At 47.0% G+C, this 19572-nt stretch overlaps 1 protein-coding gene across 1 annotated transcript; it reads left to right on the top strand.

Moving 5' to 3' along the window:
- The first annotated feature begins 12438 nt into the window (after positions 1 to 12438).
- On the top strand, positions 12439 to 19335 carry LOC117857051 (probable cellulose synthase A catalytic subunit 1 [UDP-forming]). The gene is made up of 14 exons (XM_034739521.2): positions 12439 to 12618; positions 13170 to 13365; positions 13522 to 13712; positions 14307 to 14391; positions 14480 to 14669; positions 15139 to 15405; positions 15510 to 15855; positions 15942 to 16079; positions 16177 to 16302; positions 16387 to 16599; positions 16674 to 16932; positions 17055 to 17251; positions 17399 to 17749; positions 18341 to 19335. The coding sequence occupies exons 1-14, from the start codon at positions 12538 to 12540 to the stop codon at positions 18926 to 18928; spliced, it is 3228 nt and encodes a 1075-aa protein (XP_034595412.1). The 5' UTR covers positions 12439 to 12537; the 3' UTR covers positions 18929 to 19335.
- The last annotated feature ends 237 nt before the right edge of the window (positions 19336 to 19572 follow it).

Below are 19572 nucleotides of genomic sequence, written 5' to 3'. Positions count from 1 at the left end.
GGACCCTGATGATGAGAAGGGCATAAGGCCACCAAAGTCAGTGTTCCCTGTCTAGTTTTGAGTAGTGATGAGTCCCAACTCCATTAGGAAACATCCATTCCTCAGGTCATTTATTGGATTATTCTTTGCCAAGCCTATCTAAAATTGGACTATACGTGGGTTCGTGGACAAATCCTCCTGCATCCCTCCATGTACTGAAACTGGTCGCCTATGTTAACTTATATGGATCCATGATGAGCTAATGACGGTTGGGCCACCGAAGTCACCGTTTTCCCCTGGCTATCTAGTTTTGAGTAGTGGAGGGTCCCAACCCCAAAAGGCAATATCCCTCCAGCCCTCCCTCAAATGGGTGATCACTTTACCCTTTTCTGCCGATCGGCTTTTGGGATCCAGTATAGGTGCCATGCATTTTTTTGGGGGGTCCTGGCATCTCCTCCCGGATCGGCTAGCTGCCGAAAGCCGGAGCTGCGAGGACTTGTCAAGTCACGAAAATCCGGCACCACTAGCTGCTCATCTCATCAGCCGCAGCCAGTGACGACGAACCATAGATAGATGCCCACATTTGTAGTGGTGCCACGCTGCCACCGATACTGATCGGCGAGGTCCCGGGCCACTTTGCCATTGAGAATTTGAATCTGGATGTGTTTAACTAACGCTGATAGCCTGATACTAATGCATTACCTGTTGGCCGGTGGTCTATGGCCATCTGAAAATCTATACAAGTACTCCCTCCATTCCAAATTGTAGATCGTTTTAGTTTTTCTAAATTCATAGATATTATTACTATATCTAGATGTATAATAATATCTATGAATCTAAACAAGATCAAAACAACCTATAATTTGGAACGGAGGGAGTAGCTTTTCAGAAAAAAGAAAGTCGCTTCGCTTCCTAGTTCCTGCAGGATTATTGGTGTGTTTGCGTCGAAATGGAATCAGGTTCCTCCTGATATGGCGGTGCAAAATGAAAATGGCTAGCAACATTATTCTACGCAGGCCGTTTAATTAGATAACTGGCAACTGCATCGCAGGAAAGTTCACCTTTTGGCTATCGGTTAATGCCTTTTGCTCTATGTTATTATTATTATTATGCCCTATGCGCATCTTTCATATCCTAGGTAGTTAGGATAAAGTAATACTACACACCATTTCCGTCCATAAATATAAGTGTTTTAAAGTTTGTCTAATTCAAATTATCACAATTTTAACTGAATTTAGTATTAATGTAATTGATTTAATAGTATTAACATTGTAGATGATGATGATGATGATGATGATAAATTTGATTAAATTTACGATGGTTTAGTTAGAACAAACTCAGAAATTCATGATGGAGGAGGGAGTATATCATGTCGTGCTATTCAAAGTAACTATGCACCAAGATTACGTACCTGAGGCGAAAGCCAGCAACAGTAGTATCATCGATCGTCAGTTAAGGCGCACGGTCTTTGCTTTGCACATTAATCTTTGCTTTGCACGGTCTCGCTTGCTACGTCCCATGCCCGTCCACTGTCAATTAGGAGCACGTCAACAATCCTAACCAGCAGCTACTCACTCTAGTTGTACTTGTCTAGAAAAATTAAGAGTGTGTTTGGTTGGTTGTATCATTTGATTCATGTATGGAATGATTCAAAATAATAATGATCCTTTTGTTTGGTTGGGTGAATTGGACCAACTCATCCACGATGAGGCCATCCCACTTAATACATTATTCTACTAATTAGAGTGAACTATATGGTACAATGGTACAAGTAAATTGGTTGAACCATCCTATCCAGAATCATCCATACATGCATCATGTGGTGCATGCAACCAAACACACCCTAATTGTAGTTGTACTGCACGGACGTCCACCAAGACGAATGCAAGCGCATGGGTGTGGTGACGGTTTGCTTACCACACCCATGCGCTTGCTACGTCCCATGCCCGTCCACTATCAGTTAGGAGCACGTCAACAATCCTAACCAGCAGCTACTCACTCTAGTTGTACTTGTCTAGAAAAATTAATTGTAGTTGTACTGCACAAGCGTCCACCAAGACGAATGCAAGCGCATAGGTGTGGTGACGGTTTGCTCGTACACCTACATTCGAATCATCTGCTGTTTTGAGCACCAGCGTTGAATAATGTCATCTACTCGAGCAGCTACAGCGTGTAATTTTAGGTGGTGCTAGCAGGAGAGAGGATGGGATGGAGGGGCTGCTATACGCTGGAGTAGAATTTTCGTGCTCCGCTAGCTTCAGGTGCCAAGTTGAGCATTCGCTGCCAAGCAATAGAAAATTACTCTACCTCATTTTCCGCGTCCATCTTCTCTACACAGCTCCTATGTGGATGAAAGCAAAAATATAATTTATAGTTGGTTGGTTCTCCAGGAGTGCTCGAAAAATTCTTCCACAAAATAAGATATTAAGGACTATGCTAAAAAAAATTTCCTCCAAAAACATATCAGACCACAGCATAACGTTAAAAACTGCTCCCCAATATTTTAAAACAGACCACATCATCATTCTAAATTTTATATGTTTTATATGTACAGCCCATTTTTCCCTACTCGCGCGTTTGTATGCTATTTACAGTGATACGGAATCGAAACTAAAACTTTTCCAACTAAATTGAAGTAGACTACCTTTTGCTACGGGAGCTAAAATGATTGAGCTAGCTGTTGTTCTATCCCAAGCTGTTAGAGTCAAGCTGCACGATCGAAGATCTCAATGCTTCTGCTTATGTGGTCGAGTTGAGAACATCCTCGTGTTGGTCGATGATCGACAGATAGACAAGCAAGAGCGCCTCCCGCAGCAGCAGGCCTCGAGGGAGCCGACGACGAAGGGGTTTCCGGCGAAGGCCTCGAGGAAGAGCGCCTCCCGCAGCAGCGCCGTGGGGCCGCTGGCAGCAGGCCCGCTGGTGAGGAACTTCATGGCCACGGCACCATCGGTGGCGCGGTGGCGCCCCTTGACGACGACGCCAAAGGCCCCCTGGCCGAGGCAGCAGGTCTCCTCATAGTTGTCCGTGGTGCCCATGGCGACGCGCGTCCTCTTGCGGGTTGGCTCATCTCCATCCTCTTCTTCTTCGTTTAGCAAACTCCACCTCCACGAATCAATGGAGGGTGGCCTTGAATCGGAGCGAGCAACACGAATCGATGGAGGGTGGCCTCGAATCGAAGTGGAGGGTGGCCTTCGTCGGCCCGCGCAGTGAGCTTTTTCTCCTCTCATTTTCCTATCATGGCTCCGGTCACCTACATCCGGCGAGGCTCGAGCTCGCTTGGTCTGGTGTGGAGAGAGGGTTAGGCGGCGCTACGGGCGGCCCTTCCTTGCCTTGGCAGGTGGCGCCCTTCCTCGCCTCGGCGGGTAGCCGCGGCTCGACGCGCAGCACTACGGGCCCTTCGTCCGGCGGTGCGGCGACGCGGGGCGTGCGGTGCCGGCGTGGAGGGGCAGCCGGGCTGGGGACACGCCGGCGGCAGACGGAGGTGGCCCGGCAGGAAAAAAACAAGTGCGCGGGTCGGACGAGCGGATTGGGGAGAAGTGCGCGACGCGAATATATGCGGGGTGGCGGGGTGTTTTCTCGCGTTGTGAAAAGATTGGGGAAGGTTTGGTGGGATTGTTGGAGTGCTTTTTTTCAATTTTCCCCTTAAAGAAGGAGGGGTGAAATAGAGGTAATCTTGGAGTTGCTCTAAGGGTGTTTGGCAGCACTCCACCTCACAAAAACCACCTTCACTCCACCGGCTCCACACTTTCCTAGCTCTACTCCACCAACTCCAGGAAATCATGGATATGTGTTTGGCCGATTGCAGTACTCCAGCTCCAAAAATATAGGGACTTGTTATGAATAGTCTATTTTATCCCTTGTGAATGGTCCAGGTATTATTGTCTTATCTTTTCTCCTCACCTCTTCCTCTCTCCTCTCTTTTCCCTTTCGCACCATGGGCAGCCCTGACGCGGCCACGTAGGCCACAGCAAGGGCATCGTCGAAGAGTTGCTCACCGTCATCCTCGAAATCACAATGCTGCTCGTACAAGTATCCGAAAGCACGCTAACATCTTAAGTTCCAATTTCCTCTTGTCAACGCACCGATGTCCAACTCTTTCCTCGATGTATTCATCTCAGTAAGCAAGAAATTCACCAACCCCTTCAATCAAATCTACCGAAGCATGTCCCCCATGCCACTCCTTTCCCCTAAATCCGTCCAGCACAAGTACGTAGCTCTCCCTCAGCTTCAATCGTCGAGCAACTAGCTGCTGCTCTAATTTCACCAACAAGTCGTTGTTGCATCTCACCCAATCGCACATACAATAGCAGCTCGCCGCCCGCCATTGGGCCAAGCTAAGAGCTAATGACTAGCCAACATCAAGTCGAATACGTTGACGTGTGCCCGGAGCAGCTCGAGTCCAATGCCATGTGCCCGGGGCATCGACTGTGACGGACGAACTTCGTAGTACCTAGTACGCCGCGAGCTTCAAGTGACGGTAATAGAAGGCGGCACGGGGCGGCACGTCACGACGGTGCTCCGGAAGACGGACGAGCAAGGGAGCAGGCTGGCTGCGCTCTGCTCAATCTCTTGAAGCTCCTGACGGTGCTGGTTTGCTCCAGCAACGACCTTGGGCGGTGAATCGGGACAACAAGGCTGGTGACGGCGCATGGCTGCGGTGGTTGATTGGACGGTGGCGGTGATTCGGAAGCAACCCATCGGCGTCGCCTGGTAGATGATGCTCGGCTTGGCATCCCAAAGGTGCGGCAGCGGTCGGCTTCGTCTGGTGGAGTGTCCAGGCCGCCGGTAGCAGTGCAACCTAGACCCGCGGGCGGCCATGGCGCACGAGGGGCGCCACTGCCCGGTGCTGCTGCACGCGCCGAGGCTCGAGCTCGCCACCGCTGGGTGGAGCTCGCTGCGCGGAGGCTCAATTCCAGCGCCATCCATCCATTTTCGCCGAAGATTGGGCCGGCGGCGCCCAATCCAGGTGGTGGCGGTGGTCTGACGATGGGAAGAGAAGGGGCGACAGGATGGGGGGGCGGACGGGAGTTTTTATTTTTTTGAATCGAAACAGTACGGGTGTAATGGGTGCCAATGGTGGGTAAATACCCACCAACTACATGAGGATGTCTGAAAAGGGGGTTTTTGGAGCACCCCTTGAGGTACTCCACCAAAAAAGTGGATCTGACCCCTACTCCACCTTTTTTCTAGAGCCGGAGTTGGTGGAGCTAGATGCGTTTAGCTACGATTTTTTTAAGTTTGTGAAGTGGAGCAAATTTTCCTAGAGTGGAGTGCTGCCAAACACTCCCTAAGGACCTGTTTGGCATGACTCCACTCCACAACTCCACCAAAAAATCTAGCCAAACACTCCAGCTCCAAAAACTTCATGGAGCAGCCAACTTCATGGAGCTGTAGTGCAAATGGGGGTGGAGTTTTGGAGCACCTCTTTTGCTGCTCCAAAATCCCCTCTTTTGAACCTCATCGTGGAGTTGGTAGGTAATTATCCACCAATGCCACCGATTACACGGAAAAAACGGTTCGTTCATTTTTTTTTCTCCGAGACTCCCCGCGCCCCCATCTCTCCCAAGTACCATTTCCACGCGCTCGTCTCCGCCGCGCTAGCACCGCCCATCGCTCCCGCCGCCGGCCACCGTGGCCCCTCCCTCCCGCGCGCTCCTCCTCCACCGCGCTAGCGCCGTCCGTTGCTCCGGCCGCCAGCCGCCGTGGCCCCTCCCTCCCGCGTGCTCCTCCTCCGCTGCACTAGTGCCGCCCGTCGCTCCCGCCGCCGGCCGCCGTGCAGGTCTTCGAACTAGTGACGAGGACATCCCGTCGGAGGAGCCCTCACTGCCGACGTGGAAGATGCCGTGGTAGTTCATCTCGTGGCCGTCGGAGCTCAGGACCAGGATGGTGTTCAGCGGCTCACCCTCCACGCCGTCAGGGCAGTTGGCAAACCTGCCGACGCCCGTAGTCATGAAACGCGCACGAAAATGCTACTCAAACTTTTCACAATGCATACACAGACTGCAGCATTCTGCGTTGCTCCATTTTTAGTTAGTTTGATTGTACATGACTACATGCTGAGGGTGACAATGCACGGTCTCTGCTAAAGCTATATTGCTAAAGTTAAGTTTTACAGGTCAAATTTCAGATTACAGGCTCACAAGCAGCCTCGCTTGAGCGCTGGCTCTGGCCTAGGTGCTGGCCTAGGTCCCTCCCTCACGCCGCCGGTAAAAACTATCCAGTGGAAAAAGAAGATGGGATAGAGAGGATGATAAGTAGGGTCTGAATTGAGGGGCAACAATGGCAATCCACACCGAAATCGGTCTTTTTTGGAGCTGAAAGCACCCATCTAGCCAAACACCCTATTTTAGCTTTGGAGTTCTGAAGTGGAGCTGGCTCCACCTAGAGTTCTGAAGTAGAGCAGCTCCACCCGAAGTTGGAGTCATGCCAAACAGGACCTAAGTGTCCTTTTGGATTGGTTCATTTCGAGACGGCCGGTGCTTGAGGGCAGAACCAAAGCAACTGAAATACACATAAGAATTTTGAATACTATATCTACTCCTATTAGCGAGGAGTAAACAAATATGAACGAGCGTGACAATTGACACCTCCGTACACATAAACCCACATAAACATGTGTCCGCACGAGGTGATTAAATTAATTCCAGAGCGTGGGCGACTCTTTTTTACGAAACATAATACTCTACGACGCTAACTAAATCTTTGTTCGTTCCTTAGCAACCCCGCGGATCGCATTGAGATCGATTGACATCGACCCTTCGAGGTGTTTACACGCTACTGAATATGAGATGACGAGCTCTCTGGTTTACACGAAGCCGATTGACAAGCCAACCACCCAATGACGAAATCTTATGGTCGCTCGTCGTTTGGCAGGCTGGCTAGTTGGTGTGCACGATCGAAGGGGATACGGGATACTGATCGAGTGGCAGGGGATCTAGGACCCGACTGCCGAGTGGCTCACGGAGATGAAGCCTATATATACACAGGGGCGGATCTAGGACCCGGGCTCGGTGGGCTGCAATCCGGGTCCAGTCCATATACTCCCTTTCCCTTATATGTATACAGTGTTTCCTAATCAGCCCAGGGAATACGATCTCAGCTATAGAAAATAAAGGCACAGGAGGCCAGGTTCCTGGACATCAAAGATGTTGAACGGCTTTGGCTTCTTCCTTGCATACAGTCCAACGTGTTCAGCCCGGGGTATGGGCCAGTTATGGATCCGTCCCTGTATGTATGTATATACGTACGTACGTACGTATGTATATGTATATATATACACGTATATACGTATTGCACGTACCTCCTCGATAGATGATGGGCTGGCACGCTGTACACATCGATCGTGTCGTCAGATAAGTCTTCAGTTAGGCTCACCAAAATGACATATTATATCTTGGACGATCACAATTCCTTCATATATATATAATGTAGACATGCATCCATACAGACCATAGAAAATAGGAGAGGGGTAAAGGCTAAAAGTGAACAGATCTGCTTCTACTCAAAACATAGGAGTATTTTCGTGCTAGCTACTCAAAACATTTTTTGTCCCTGCCGTGCCGTACCACCCACCATGCTGTGCCAGTACGTTCAGCACGTTCGTGCTGTGCCAGTGTGGCCCAAACAGTTCCAAGTCATGTCGTGGTCTGAAACATGTCAAAAAGACCAAAAGGTCGCGCGGCAAGGGGCCTGAAATGGAACAAAGGCCGTCGGCCGGGTCCCATATGCACTGCTCCAATTCCACGGCCCGATAGAGAATAGTGTTGGCCAGCTATTGGCAGGTCGGTCTTTATACAGTATTTGAGGATGATGTACTTGGCCGCCAAGGCATAGGGCTGCTGATGTTTAACCCTTGTCCCATCGAATATTCGAATCCTAATTAGGAGAATTAAATATAAATTAATTATAAAACTAATTGTAGAAGTCCTGAGCTAATTCGCGAGACGAATCTATTAAGCCTAGTTATTCATCATTAGCAAATGATTACCGTAGCAACACATTATCAAATCATGGACTAATTAGGTTTAATATATTTGTCTCGCGAATTAACCCCATCTGTGCAATTAGTTTTGTAATTAGCCTATATCGAAATATCATAATAGGAGCTAAAGTTTAACTCCTGGAAGCCAAATAGGCTCTAACACAGAAGCTTGCGAACTTCGCTTGGCACTTCTTCGGTGGCGTATTTCGTTTAAGTTATGACGAGTAAATTTTATTTACCATATAATAACTTAGCATTTAAGTTTAAATTAATCAACAACTAGTAAAATATTTAATATAATATAATATAATTTGATAGGTGGGTAATTTAATATAATATAATTTGATAGGTGGGTGCAGATTGTTACACCAAATGCTCAATTTGCCCACTATTGATCAGATTCGTTCGGACGAATGCGTCCGCGTGCATGCTGCATGCATGGATAAAAAAGGCCGGATGAAGGTGCGCGTCGCTACCCGCCGTTTTCTTTCCAATAGTGGGTGTCTGGGTGACGCATGTACATGTTCTCTCCCTTTCAACCTTTTTCGCTACGCTAATAGAGTCTTGATATCGTAAACTTCCTTTTCCTTTGCCCACGGTGAGATTAGCCACCGCCCCGCCTGCCGCGGCGATGTGCCTGTGCAGAGAGAGCCTGCTTCGGCTAACGGCGGCCGTGTGGCTCCTCCATGCGGTGCGGTCGCTGGCCGTGTCGCGTCGGGCCACTCGGCCCCGGCGGCATGCGACACCGACCGTGAGGTTTTATCCCGTCCTCCCACGCTTGCGCTCGAGGAGTCGTCCCCCGGCGGGGCCCGGGCGCGGGACGGCGCGGCCCGGGCAGGCCTTTCAACCCCAGGCAGGAGGTGTCGTCCGACTTGTTGTCTGGGCTACTCGTGCTGTTGCTCCGCTTTGACGATATGGGCCGAATGACGGGTGTTCCACGTCCGTCGATCGTCGTCGGTGGACGCTGACGATGCATGAGCCAAACCGGTCACACCCCGTCAGTCTTTCTTTGACCAGTGACTGACAAGGATCTTGATGTGGTACTACCAATAATGATCGCCGCGCTGCTTGGCCGCCAAGGCACCGGCCGACGCGCCCGCACTCGCCGGTAACGAGCTGGGAGGCACGTTCGCGGCAGGCAGGGCATGTTTGGATGCAACCCCGAATGATTTGCCTCGGATTATATACTGCCTGCAAGTTGCCTGCGAACGTGTCTCATTTTGCCTGACCAGGCAGGTGGTAGAGCGAACTGTTTGGTTGGAACCTGGAGTAAGCATTGAGTAATGACACTAAGGGGATGTTTGGATAACCCGTGCTAAAGTTTAGCACCTGTCACATCGGATGTTTGGATACTAATTAGAAGTATTAAACAAAGAAGTATTAAACATAGACTAATTACAAAACTAATTACACAGATGGAGTATAATTCGCGAGATGAATCTATTAAGCCTAATTAGTCCATGATTTGACAATGTGGTGCTACAGTAACCATTTGCTAATGATGGATTAATTAGGCTTAATAGATTCGTCTCGTGAATTAGCACAGGGGTTCTGCAATTAGTTTTGTAATTAGCTCATGTTTAGTCCTTCTAATTAGCATCCAAACATCCGATGTGACACTGCTAAAGTTTAGCACCTAGTATCCAAACACCCTAATAAAAGCTCAGGCAGCAACTAGCAACGCCCAGGCACTCGTTTTTGGTGGCCTGGTGGAGGGAGCAGCTGCCTGGTGCATAAGAATCGAGAAATAAGCTCAGGCAGTAGGTAGAAAGGCCTGGTGGAGGAAGCAACTGCCTGCTATAGGCAGCTATCCAGGACTCAAACCAAACATATCATAGGCAGAGCACAGGTAACGATCTACCCAGGCAAAATAGGCTGCGGGCTGCAACCAAACATTCCCGCAGGGCGAGGTCGATTTGGGTTGCGAAATGGCGATCGTCGAGTTTCGTGGAACCTGCCTCGCGTGCTGCTTTTTGGCGCTACATGTGTATCTGGCACGTATGCTTCCTTTAAACTATTATTGCTCCCACTGAGCTCCACGCTGACGTACCCGATCGGCGTCCATTCCGTGCGGCCCGGCTAGACAGCAACGTGGGGCGAAGAGAATTGGGGGCCAAGGAACCGCTGCAAGTGGAAAATAAAGGCACGCACTGTGCGTGTTTGAAGTCCAACAGAGAGCTAGCGAGTCTTTCCACTGTTGCTGCACATGCTCGTTTTCTCTCAGCCTAGTAAAGCAGCACGTCTTTATTCTAAAGGAGGTGTTTGGATGCTAAACTTTAGTAGTGTCACATCGGATGATCGGATGCTAATTAGGAGGACTAAACATGAGCTGATTATAAAACTAATTGCAGAATCCCTGGGCTAATTCGCGAGATGAATCTATTAAGCCTAATTAATCCATCATTAGCAAATGGTTACTGTAGCACCACATTTTCAAATCATGAACTAATTAGGCTTAATAGATTTGTCTGGCGAATTAGACTCCATCTGTGCAATTAGTTTTGTAATTATTCTATATTTAATACTTCTAATTAGTATCTAAACATTTGATGCGACGTGTGCTAAACTTTAGCGGGTGGTATCCAAACACCCCTAAGTTTGCCGGACAGCCAATCTGATGTATCAACTTTTGTTTTACGCTCCCTCGATTATTAAATCGGTAAATCTAGTCCTCAAATTCTTTTAATTGGGCTCATCTGTCCTGTGTGCCGTTCCACGCATGTTGGCAAGTTTAGTTAGCAATTGGTGTCGTGAAGTGAGTCTAGAGACACGGATATTACGCCTCCGATTTCTTCCTTCGCATCCGATGTATTGTAAACGCAGAAAGCGAAATGTTTTGTAGTTGCAGCGAGTCGATCGAGCGTGAATGCGTGATAGATGGAGATGTTAAGTGGTCCGAGTATAAGACGTACCTTAGCAAGCATTGTGGCAAGCACCAAACACTAGTAGCAATGCAGAAAGCCAAATGTTTTGTGGCAAGCAGCAATGCAGCATCTACGGCCAATCCGAACGACTCCGTGGGACGCTCTGCGAATCCGAACGGAACCGTGCAACTCCGTGGGACGGTTGGTGCCGGCGGTCGGGGCGGGCGCAGCGGCCGAAATAAAGGGTATGTTTGGATGTAGGCTGCTAAAGTTTAGCACTTGTCACATCGGATCTTTGGATGCTAATTAGAAATATTAAATATAGTTTAATTATAAAATTAATTGCACAGATGGAGTCTAATTCGCGAGACGAATCTATTAAACCTAATTAGTCCATATTTTGACAATATGGTGCTATAGTAACCATTTGCTAACGATGGATTAATTAGGCTTAATAGATTCGTCTCACGAATTAGCACAGGGTTATGCAATTAGTTTTATAATTAGCTTATATTTAGTCCTTATAATTATCATCCGAACATCCGATGTGACACTGCTAAACTTTAGCACTCTATCCGAACACCCCGAACTCTCGCACTCTCGCTCTGCTCCCCCAGACCCCCACTCGCTCAGCTTCTTGTTCGTCGAGGAGACTAATATGGGCTCGTCGATTGGTCTCCTTTTTCTTCCGGGCCAATCTGTAAAGTCTTTGGGCTACACAATCCAGGTGTCCCCGTTGTTTGGACCAGTCGTGCTGCTGTTCCGCTTTCATGATCTGGGCCAAAATGCGCATGCCCGCCGGAGGAGAAAAAAAGGAGCTGAGCGCTGACGGCTGTTCCAGATCAGCGTACACTGCGGAGTGATGATTCTTGCAGCGCCTGATGAGAAAAAGGCTCACAAGTGATGCCTCTGGTTTTGTAACAAGTATACAGACTAAAATGTACTTCGACACCACAATGAGTCAGAACTCAGAAGAACTGTCCTAATACGGATGCTAATCCTTTTATATTGGTAAAGGATCAAGGTGTCGGTCGAGAATAAGGGAATTATAGTAACTTTTTCAATTTCAAGGTCAGCCAATTTTGATCGGTAGGGTATGGTAAATTTGCTTCTATTCAAAGAGGTGAATGCAGGATACGATCTTTGACCTCTTGTCTACTTAAAAAAAATTATACAAATATTTATTTTTCCCGGACTTGTCTTCGTATATCTTTCCACGTTTACACTTAAATTTTTTTAATAAGACCAACGGTAAAAGTTGCTATCAAATGTCAACTGCGACAAACATTCAAAAAGGAGGAAGTACTTTTTGTTAAAAACAAGTAACGGTGCCCGCCCTTGTCTGCGCCTCCACCGGCTACAGGCCGTTGCACACAGCACACGTCGACGCAAAACAGTCTGTGGGACGGTGACGGCGGCCACGCGGCGACGTTGAGTGCCCGCCTGCCCGTAACCCAATCCAACAGCTCACACCCACCCCACCTCCCATCCGACGGCGCAGAACGCCTCACAGCTCGCCGCGCTAGCTCCCGCGACGCGTGTGGGGGACGGCACGACGGCGACCACAGCACGAGTAGCAGCCCGTCGGGTACACTCTCACCACCAGCTAACGCGCACTCGCACCGCCACCGGGATGCGTGCTGCGTAAGGAGCGAGCAGGAGAGGGGGGAGGCGGGCTGCGGCGGCGGCGGCGCGGTGAGGCTTGGCGCGGCGATGGCGGCGAACAGGGGGATGGTGGCTGGCTCCCGCGACGGGGTCGTCACGATCCGGCACGACGGCGACGGCGGCGCCACGGTGCGTTCCTTCCGCTGCGCTTCTCTGCTCTGCTCTGCGCCGGGCGGATTGAGTCGGCTCCGCGTCGGATTGGCTGGCCGTGCGGTCGTTGTGCGGGATGCCTAGGTATTATTGCGTTCCCGTGGGGGATTTCGTTGAGGCGTGCTGGTCGAGTGAGGAGTCGATTGGTTGCAGTCTTCGTCTCGCCGCCAGCGCGCGGTGGCGCCGTGGAGAAATGAGGAAGGGATTGAGCTCAAATGGATTGTCAGATGGTGGTGAAATTTGAGGTTTAGCGCGTTGCGGACTCGCTTTTTTTTTTATTGGGGGTTTATCATCTGAACCTCGTAGGACAGTTCGAATCCTGATATTAAGCTATTTTAAGCTGCTGACGCGTCGAGCCTTTGGTCTTCACTAATGTATCCTACTTCTCCTAACTCTATCCTTCTATCTAGTTCCGGCTACGAATGGGGCGATTTGTAGTGTCTTGTGGGGATATAGGATTTTTCTAATAATACTTTTGATTGGGTTTGTTTGTTGTCACAGTCTCACTTATGTTAACGTTGGTGGTGCAGGCTAAGCAATTGAAAAATGCGAACGAACAAATATGTCAAATCTGTGGTGACACCGTGGGGCTCTCAGCTACGGGCGATGTCTTTGTCGCCTGCAACGAATGCGCCTTTCCGGTTTGTCGGCCATGCTATGAATATGAGCGCAAGGAGGGGAATCAGTGCTGTCCTCAGTGCAAGACTAGATACAAGCGGCACAAAGGTCTGTTCATTGTGGAACTTACTGATCCGCTCCACAAGTTCAAACTGCTGGATGCATTTTGTTACTTGATCTTGCAAACATCTGTTTATATAGAAAAATGAACTGTATCCATTGTTATCCTGGGGTCTTATAATATTTGTTTGTCTTCAAATTTAGGGAGCCCTCGAGTTCCGGGAGATGACGAGGAGGATGAAGTTGATGATTTGGATAACGAATTCAACTATACGCAAGGCAATGGCAAAGGTCCTCAATGGCAGCTGCAGGGACAAGGCGAAGATGTTGATATCTCTTCGTCTTCTCGACATGAACCGCATCATAGGATTCCGTGTCTGACAAGTGGGCAGCAGGTATAACATATATATGGCCACTATACAATGCCAGTCATATCCTTGCAGAGCTTTTGGTCCTGTATCATTATCAATTAATTTCTACTGCAAAAGATTCTTCTTCTGCTTATTAGCCTTGTAGCTTGAAGCTTGAATGGAGCTAGTCCAGTGTTGTTGGTTACAACCTGATTTTAGATGATTAAGTGTTGTAAAAATGCATTCTAGGCTGTGCATGAGGCCCTATAGAAGCAATTGGCAGCCGGTTGTCCTTACCTGGTACTGGATAACAATAGTTAGGCTGGGCAAATACTGGATGCCAGTTTTGAGGCCTACATCCCCTTTTTTTTATAAGGGTCCCTTGACCCAGTCTTATTTGGAGGTTTTTGTAGGAGGCGGGGTTCGAGCCCTGCCTGGCTGACTCCTCCCTTGGAGCCTTGACCACCTGCACTACAGGCATTTCCCTTTGACTAAGTAACCTACATGTCATTTGAAAATGACAAAACTATATGCTCCAACTTATAGTGCATTTTTTTGACATAATTCCAATAAGTTAGTCATTTTGTTGAACTTGGATGCTGCTTTGTTGTGCACTGAAACTTTGACACATATCTTCAGATTTCTGGAGATATCCCTGATGCTTCTCCCGATCGCCATTCTATTCGCAGCCCAACTCCAAGCTATGTTGATCCAAGCATTCCAGGTATGCTAACGTGCTATATATTCTTGTATTGGAAACATGTTCCTATGCATAGTTAACGAAATGCATTTATTCATTGTCATGATAACAGTACCTGTGAGGATTGTGGACCCCTCGAAGGACTTGAATTCTTACGGTGTTGGAAGTGTTGACTGGAAAGAAAGAGTCGAGAGCTGGAGAGTTAAACAGGAGAAAAATATGATACAGGTGACTCATAAGTATGCAGCGGAAGGAAAAGGGGATATTGAAGGAACTGGATCAAATGGTGAAGATCTGCAAATGTATGATCCTTACAACTTCACATACATCTGCTCTACATTGCACCTGGCATCTATACTCTTATTTTACAATTTGAGTTGTGCATCTGAGCAGTGACTACAGCAAGCCAGATGAGTTTTTGGCCACAATATCACAAAATCTTCTCTTTCTGTAATAAATCATCCATTAGTTTTAATTTAGAGGCCAGTATGTTCTTAGTTTTTCTGTGTATTAATAATTACGTATGCCTATTTAGCTTCACTGTCAGAACTGACTAGAATTTCATGGTGTTCTTGCCACTATTTTTTGTTTTGAAAGTGTACTGCAAATCTGTGCTTCCTTTCTGTACTTATGCATGCTTAGCTTAGCTTTCTAGCTGATTTGAATGTAAGATAGTCTTGCCACTATTGTTTTGTAATAATGTGATTGCTCACTGTTGGTCCTGTTTCAGCTAATGTTGCCAAGTTACTCACATTAATTTCTCTTCTGCAGGGCTGATGATGCGCGGCTACCTCTAAGTCGCATAGTGCCTATATCTCCTAATGAGCTTAACCTTTACCGAACAGTGATCGTTCTCCGCCTTATCATCCTTTGCTTCTTCTTCCAGTATCGTATAACTCATCCAGTATGGGATGCTTATGGATTATGGCTTGTATCTGTTATCTGTGAAGTTTGGTTTGCCTTGTCTTGGCTTCTAGATCAGTTCCCAAAGTGGTATCCTATCAACCGTGAAACTTACCTGGATAGACTTGCATTGAGGCAAGTTGCACTTGATGTTTTTCTACAGGATGTTGGTAATGCATCACTTATTATCTTTAGGTGCCCTTATGTTTCACACTGAGATTTCTGATTCAACTTTGCAGATATGATAGAGAGGGTGAGCCATCGCAGTTGGCTCCAATTGATGTCTTTGTCAGTACTGTGGACCCACTTAAGGAACCTCCTCTAATTACTGCCAACACTGTCCTGTCCATTCTTGCCGTGGATTACCCTGTTGACAAAGTATCATGCTATGTTTCTGATGATGGTTCAGCTATGTTAACTTTTGAAGCACTATCAGAAACTGCAGAGTTCGCTAGGAAATGGGTTCCCTTTTGCAAGAAACACAACATTGAACCTAGGGCTCCAGAGTTTTATTTTGCTCAAAAGATAGACTACCTAAAGGACAAGATACAACCTTCTTTTGTCAAAGAAAGGCGGGCTATGAAGGTAAGATAAGGTTGCAAATAGTCAGATTACTTATTCTAAAGAACTTGTGTTGGGAGATTTTGACACCTTGAGTTGTTCTCCGACAGAGGGAGTATGAAGAGTTCAAAGTACGGATCAATGCCCTTGTAGCGAAAGCACAAAAAATACCTGAAGAGGGCTGGACCATGGCTGATGGCACTCCTTGGCCTGGGAATAACCCAAGAGATCATCCAGGAATGATCCAGGTATACTTTTAAATAACTTCTGAAATGGACGTTCTGTGAGGTTTAGTTTGTTAGATCTTATCCTTATGTATTACTCTTCTTCTTCTTTTTATCTTAGGTATTCTTGGGGCACAGTGGTGGCCTTGACACTGATGGAAATGAGTTGCCACGGCTCGTTTATGTTTCTCGTGAAAAGAGGCCAGGCTTTCAGCATCACAAGAAGGCTGGTGCCATGAATGCTTTGGTATATGTTCGCATGATTTTCAGCTCACGAATGTCAATTTGGTTTGTCCATCTCTTTATGATCTAACTCTTTACTAATGAACAGATTCGTGTATCAGCTGTGCTGACAAATGGTGCTTATCTTCTTAATGTGGATTGTGATCACTACTTCAATAGCAGCAAAGCTCTTAGAGAAGCTATGTGCTTCATGATGGATCCAGCACTAGGAAGGAAAACTTGCTACGTCCAGTTTCCGCAAAGATTTGATGGTATAGACTTGCATGATCGATATGCGAACCGAAACATTGTCTTCTTTGATGTAAGTATTGGTAGTTGCTTTATTAACCCAATTTGCAAGTACTTCATGTTTCTTACATGGTTTCCACTCTGCAGATTAATATGAAGGGTTTAGATGGCATTCAAGGACCAGTTTATGTGGGAACAGGATGCTGTTTCAATAGGCAGGCCTTGTACGGCTATGATCCTGTATTGACAGAAGCTGATCTGGAGCCTAACATTATCATTAAAAGTTGCTGTGGTGGCAGAAAGAAGAAGGACAAGAGCTATATTGATTCCAAAAACCGTGCTATGAAGAGAACAGAATCTTCAGCTCCTATCTTCAACATGGAAGATATAGAAGAGGGATTTGAAGGTCTGCTGCTGTTGTTATACGTTTAATCTTGCTTATTGAAATGCAATTCTAGTCGATACTAAAGTTCTTGTCATGCTAAAGTATGTTAGCTTGTACTAATGTGTACTGTGAACTCCCTCCAGGTTATGAGGATGAAAGATCACTGCTTATGTCCCAGAAGAGCTTGGAGAAACGCTTTGGCCAGTCCCCAATTTTTATTGCATCCACCTTTATGACTCAAGGTGGCATACCACCTTCAACAAACCCAGCTTCCCTGCTAAAGGAGGCTATCCACGTCATTAGTTGTGGATATGAGGACAAGACAGAATGGGGGAAAGAGGTCAGTGAGGAAGACAGAGTTCCTTTATTGCCCTTCAGATAGTACTTTGTTTTTTCCAGTTATTTGTTACATACAATAGAGTTCACATGCCAACAAATTTACTACAACCATGATTTAAAAAAAAACTTTGACCTTGTATTCTTCCAGATCGGATGGATATATGGCTCTGTTACCGAGGATATTTTAACTGGGTTCAAGATGCATGCAAGAGGTTGGATATCCATCTACTGCATGCCACTCCGACCTTGCTTCAAGGGTTCTGCTCCAATTAACCTTTCTGATCGTCTCAACCAAGTTTTACGTTGGGCTCTTGGTTCAGTTGAAATTCTTCTCAGCAGACACTGTCCTATCTGGTATGGTTACAATGGAAGGCTAAAGCTTCTGGAGAGGCTGGCATATATCAACACCATTGTTTACCCAATCACATCCATCCCACTCATAGCCTACTGCGTCCTTCCTGCTATCTGTCTACTCACCAACAAATTCATTATTCCTGAGGTAAGTTGGCCAGAATCCTTTAAGTCCCCCTGTTCCAATGCCTTGCAGCTATCTACTTTGTGCTGTTGAAATTATTGGTTCCAGTCAAACATTGTCTTGTAGGCAAAGTATCATGATACTGAAACTAAGTAGCACATCACAAAACTAATCTTCTCGGTTATGTTTGCTTGTGGGTGTTTCTTTTTGACCTTTCAAGATTAGCTTGTTATGTTATTGAGGGATGCATACTGTTTTCCTTTTTTACTTTTAGTTACGGTTTTCCTTCATGGTTGAGGACTTGTTGGGAAGAGTTTGGAGCCCATCATGTGTTCATGGGCTAAAGCTTTTGTTTTCTTGCATCGCATGCATAATTATCTCTCACATTGTTGTATGATGATAGTTGTTGAGACTACCATTTCCAAATGCAATCAATAATCGATACATATCAGCGCACAGTAACATAACGAGGCAATTTGTATTGCAATTTTCTGGTCCAGGCCTCCATGTAGTATTCACCATATCGGTAATTAAACAGGGAAATTTCTTGCATCAAGTTTGTTCTCTGACAAGCCTTTCCTAATAGATTACATACATTTCTCCTGTACTTTGCAGATTAGCAATTATGCTGGGATGTTCTTCATTCTGCTTTTTGCCTCCATCTTTGCCACCGGTATTCTGGAGCTTCGATGGAGTGGTGTCGGTATTGAGGACTGGTGGAGAAATGAGCAGTTTTGGGTCATTGGTGGCACCTCTGCACATCTCTTTGCCGTATTCCAAGGTCTACTAAAAGTGTTGGCAGGGATTGACACAAACTTCACAGTTACGTCAAAGGCGACCGACGAAGAGGGTGATTTTTCTGAGCTATATGTGTTCAAGTGGACAAGCCTTCTAATCCCCCCAACCACCGTGCTCGTGATCAACCTGGTGGGCATAGTAGCAGGAGTATCATACGCTATCAACAGTGGCTACCAATCCTGGGGTCCGCTTTTCGGGAAGCTTTTCTTCTCAATATGGGTGATCCTCCATCTCTACCCTTTCCTGAAGGGTCTCATGGGGAAACAGAACCGCACACCAACCATCGTCATCGTCTGGTCCATCCTGCTCGCCTCCATCTTCTCCCTTCTATGGGTGAAGATCGATCCTTTCATATCGCCTACCCAGAAAGCTCTTTCTCGGGGGCAATGCGGGGTAAACTGCTGATCTGATCTGAACTGCCCGCTGGGGACTGTAAACATGGCACAGCCCCAATCAAAGGTCTGCCCCACTTCGTGTAAATACCTGAGGAGGCTAGGCAAGATTTTGTGGTAGATGGAGATGAAGATGCGTCGTCCAAGTTATCCCTAGCTTCTTCGGTGACTCTACTGCAGTGGGCATCATAAAAACTGTAAACTTATGTCGTGTTACTTGTTTGTTGCTTAGTAGTGGTACCAACATTTGCCTGGCGAGAACTCCGTTACTACGTTCTCCCTGTGGGCTCCTGTGATGCTATTTAGGTACTTTTACTGCTAAACTAATATTGTCCAGTCGAGAACTCTGTAACTGCGTAGAGTGTATCTCTGTACTGTGTACTCTGTAATCTCTGTAGTATATGCATCCTGTTTGCTGAAGTCGTGCAAGATTCCTACATGTTGTTTGTTGCTGGGCTGCTGGCTGCTGTGTCCTGGTTGAAAGTAAGGAATGACAATTGACATGTCTCGGTTGAGATTTGTGAAGAAGTCATGTGTGACGGCACTGGTTTAGAGATGAGCACATCTGTTCACGGGCTCCGATGATCTGATTGCTGCTCCGGTGAAGGAGTCTAGTAGGGTGACGTGAACCCGTTCGGGATGTTACTCGTACGCTCG

This window comes from Setaria viridis, chromosome 5 (assembly GCF_005286985.2).
Source record: "Setaria viridis chromosome 5, Setaria_viridis_v4.0, whole genome shotgun sequence".
Taxonomy (NCBI): Eukaryota; Viridiplantae; Streptophyta; class Magnoliopsida; order Poales; family Poaceae; genus Setaria; species Setaria viridis.
Note: the sequence above shows the minus strand (reverse complement) of the source record. Positions and strands in the feature narration are given on the sequence as shown.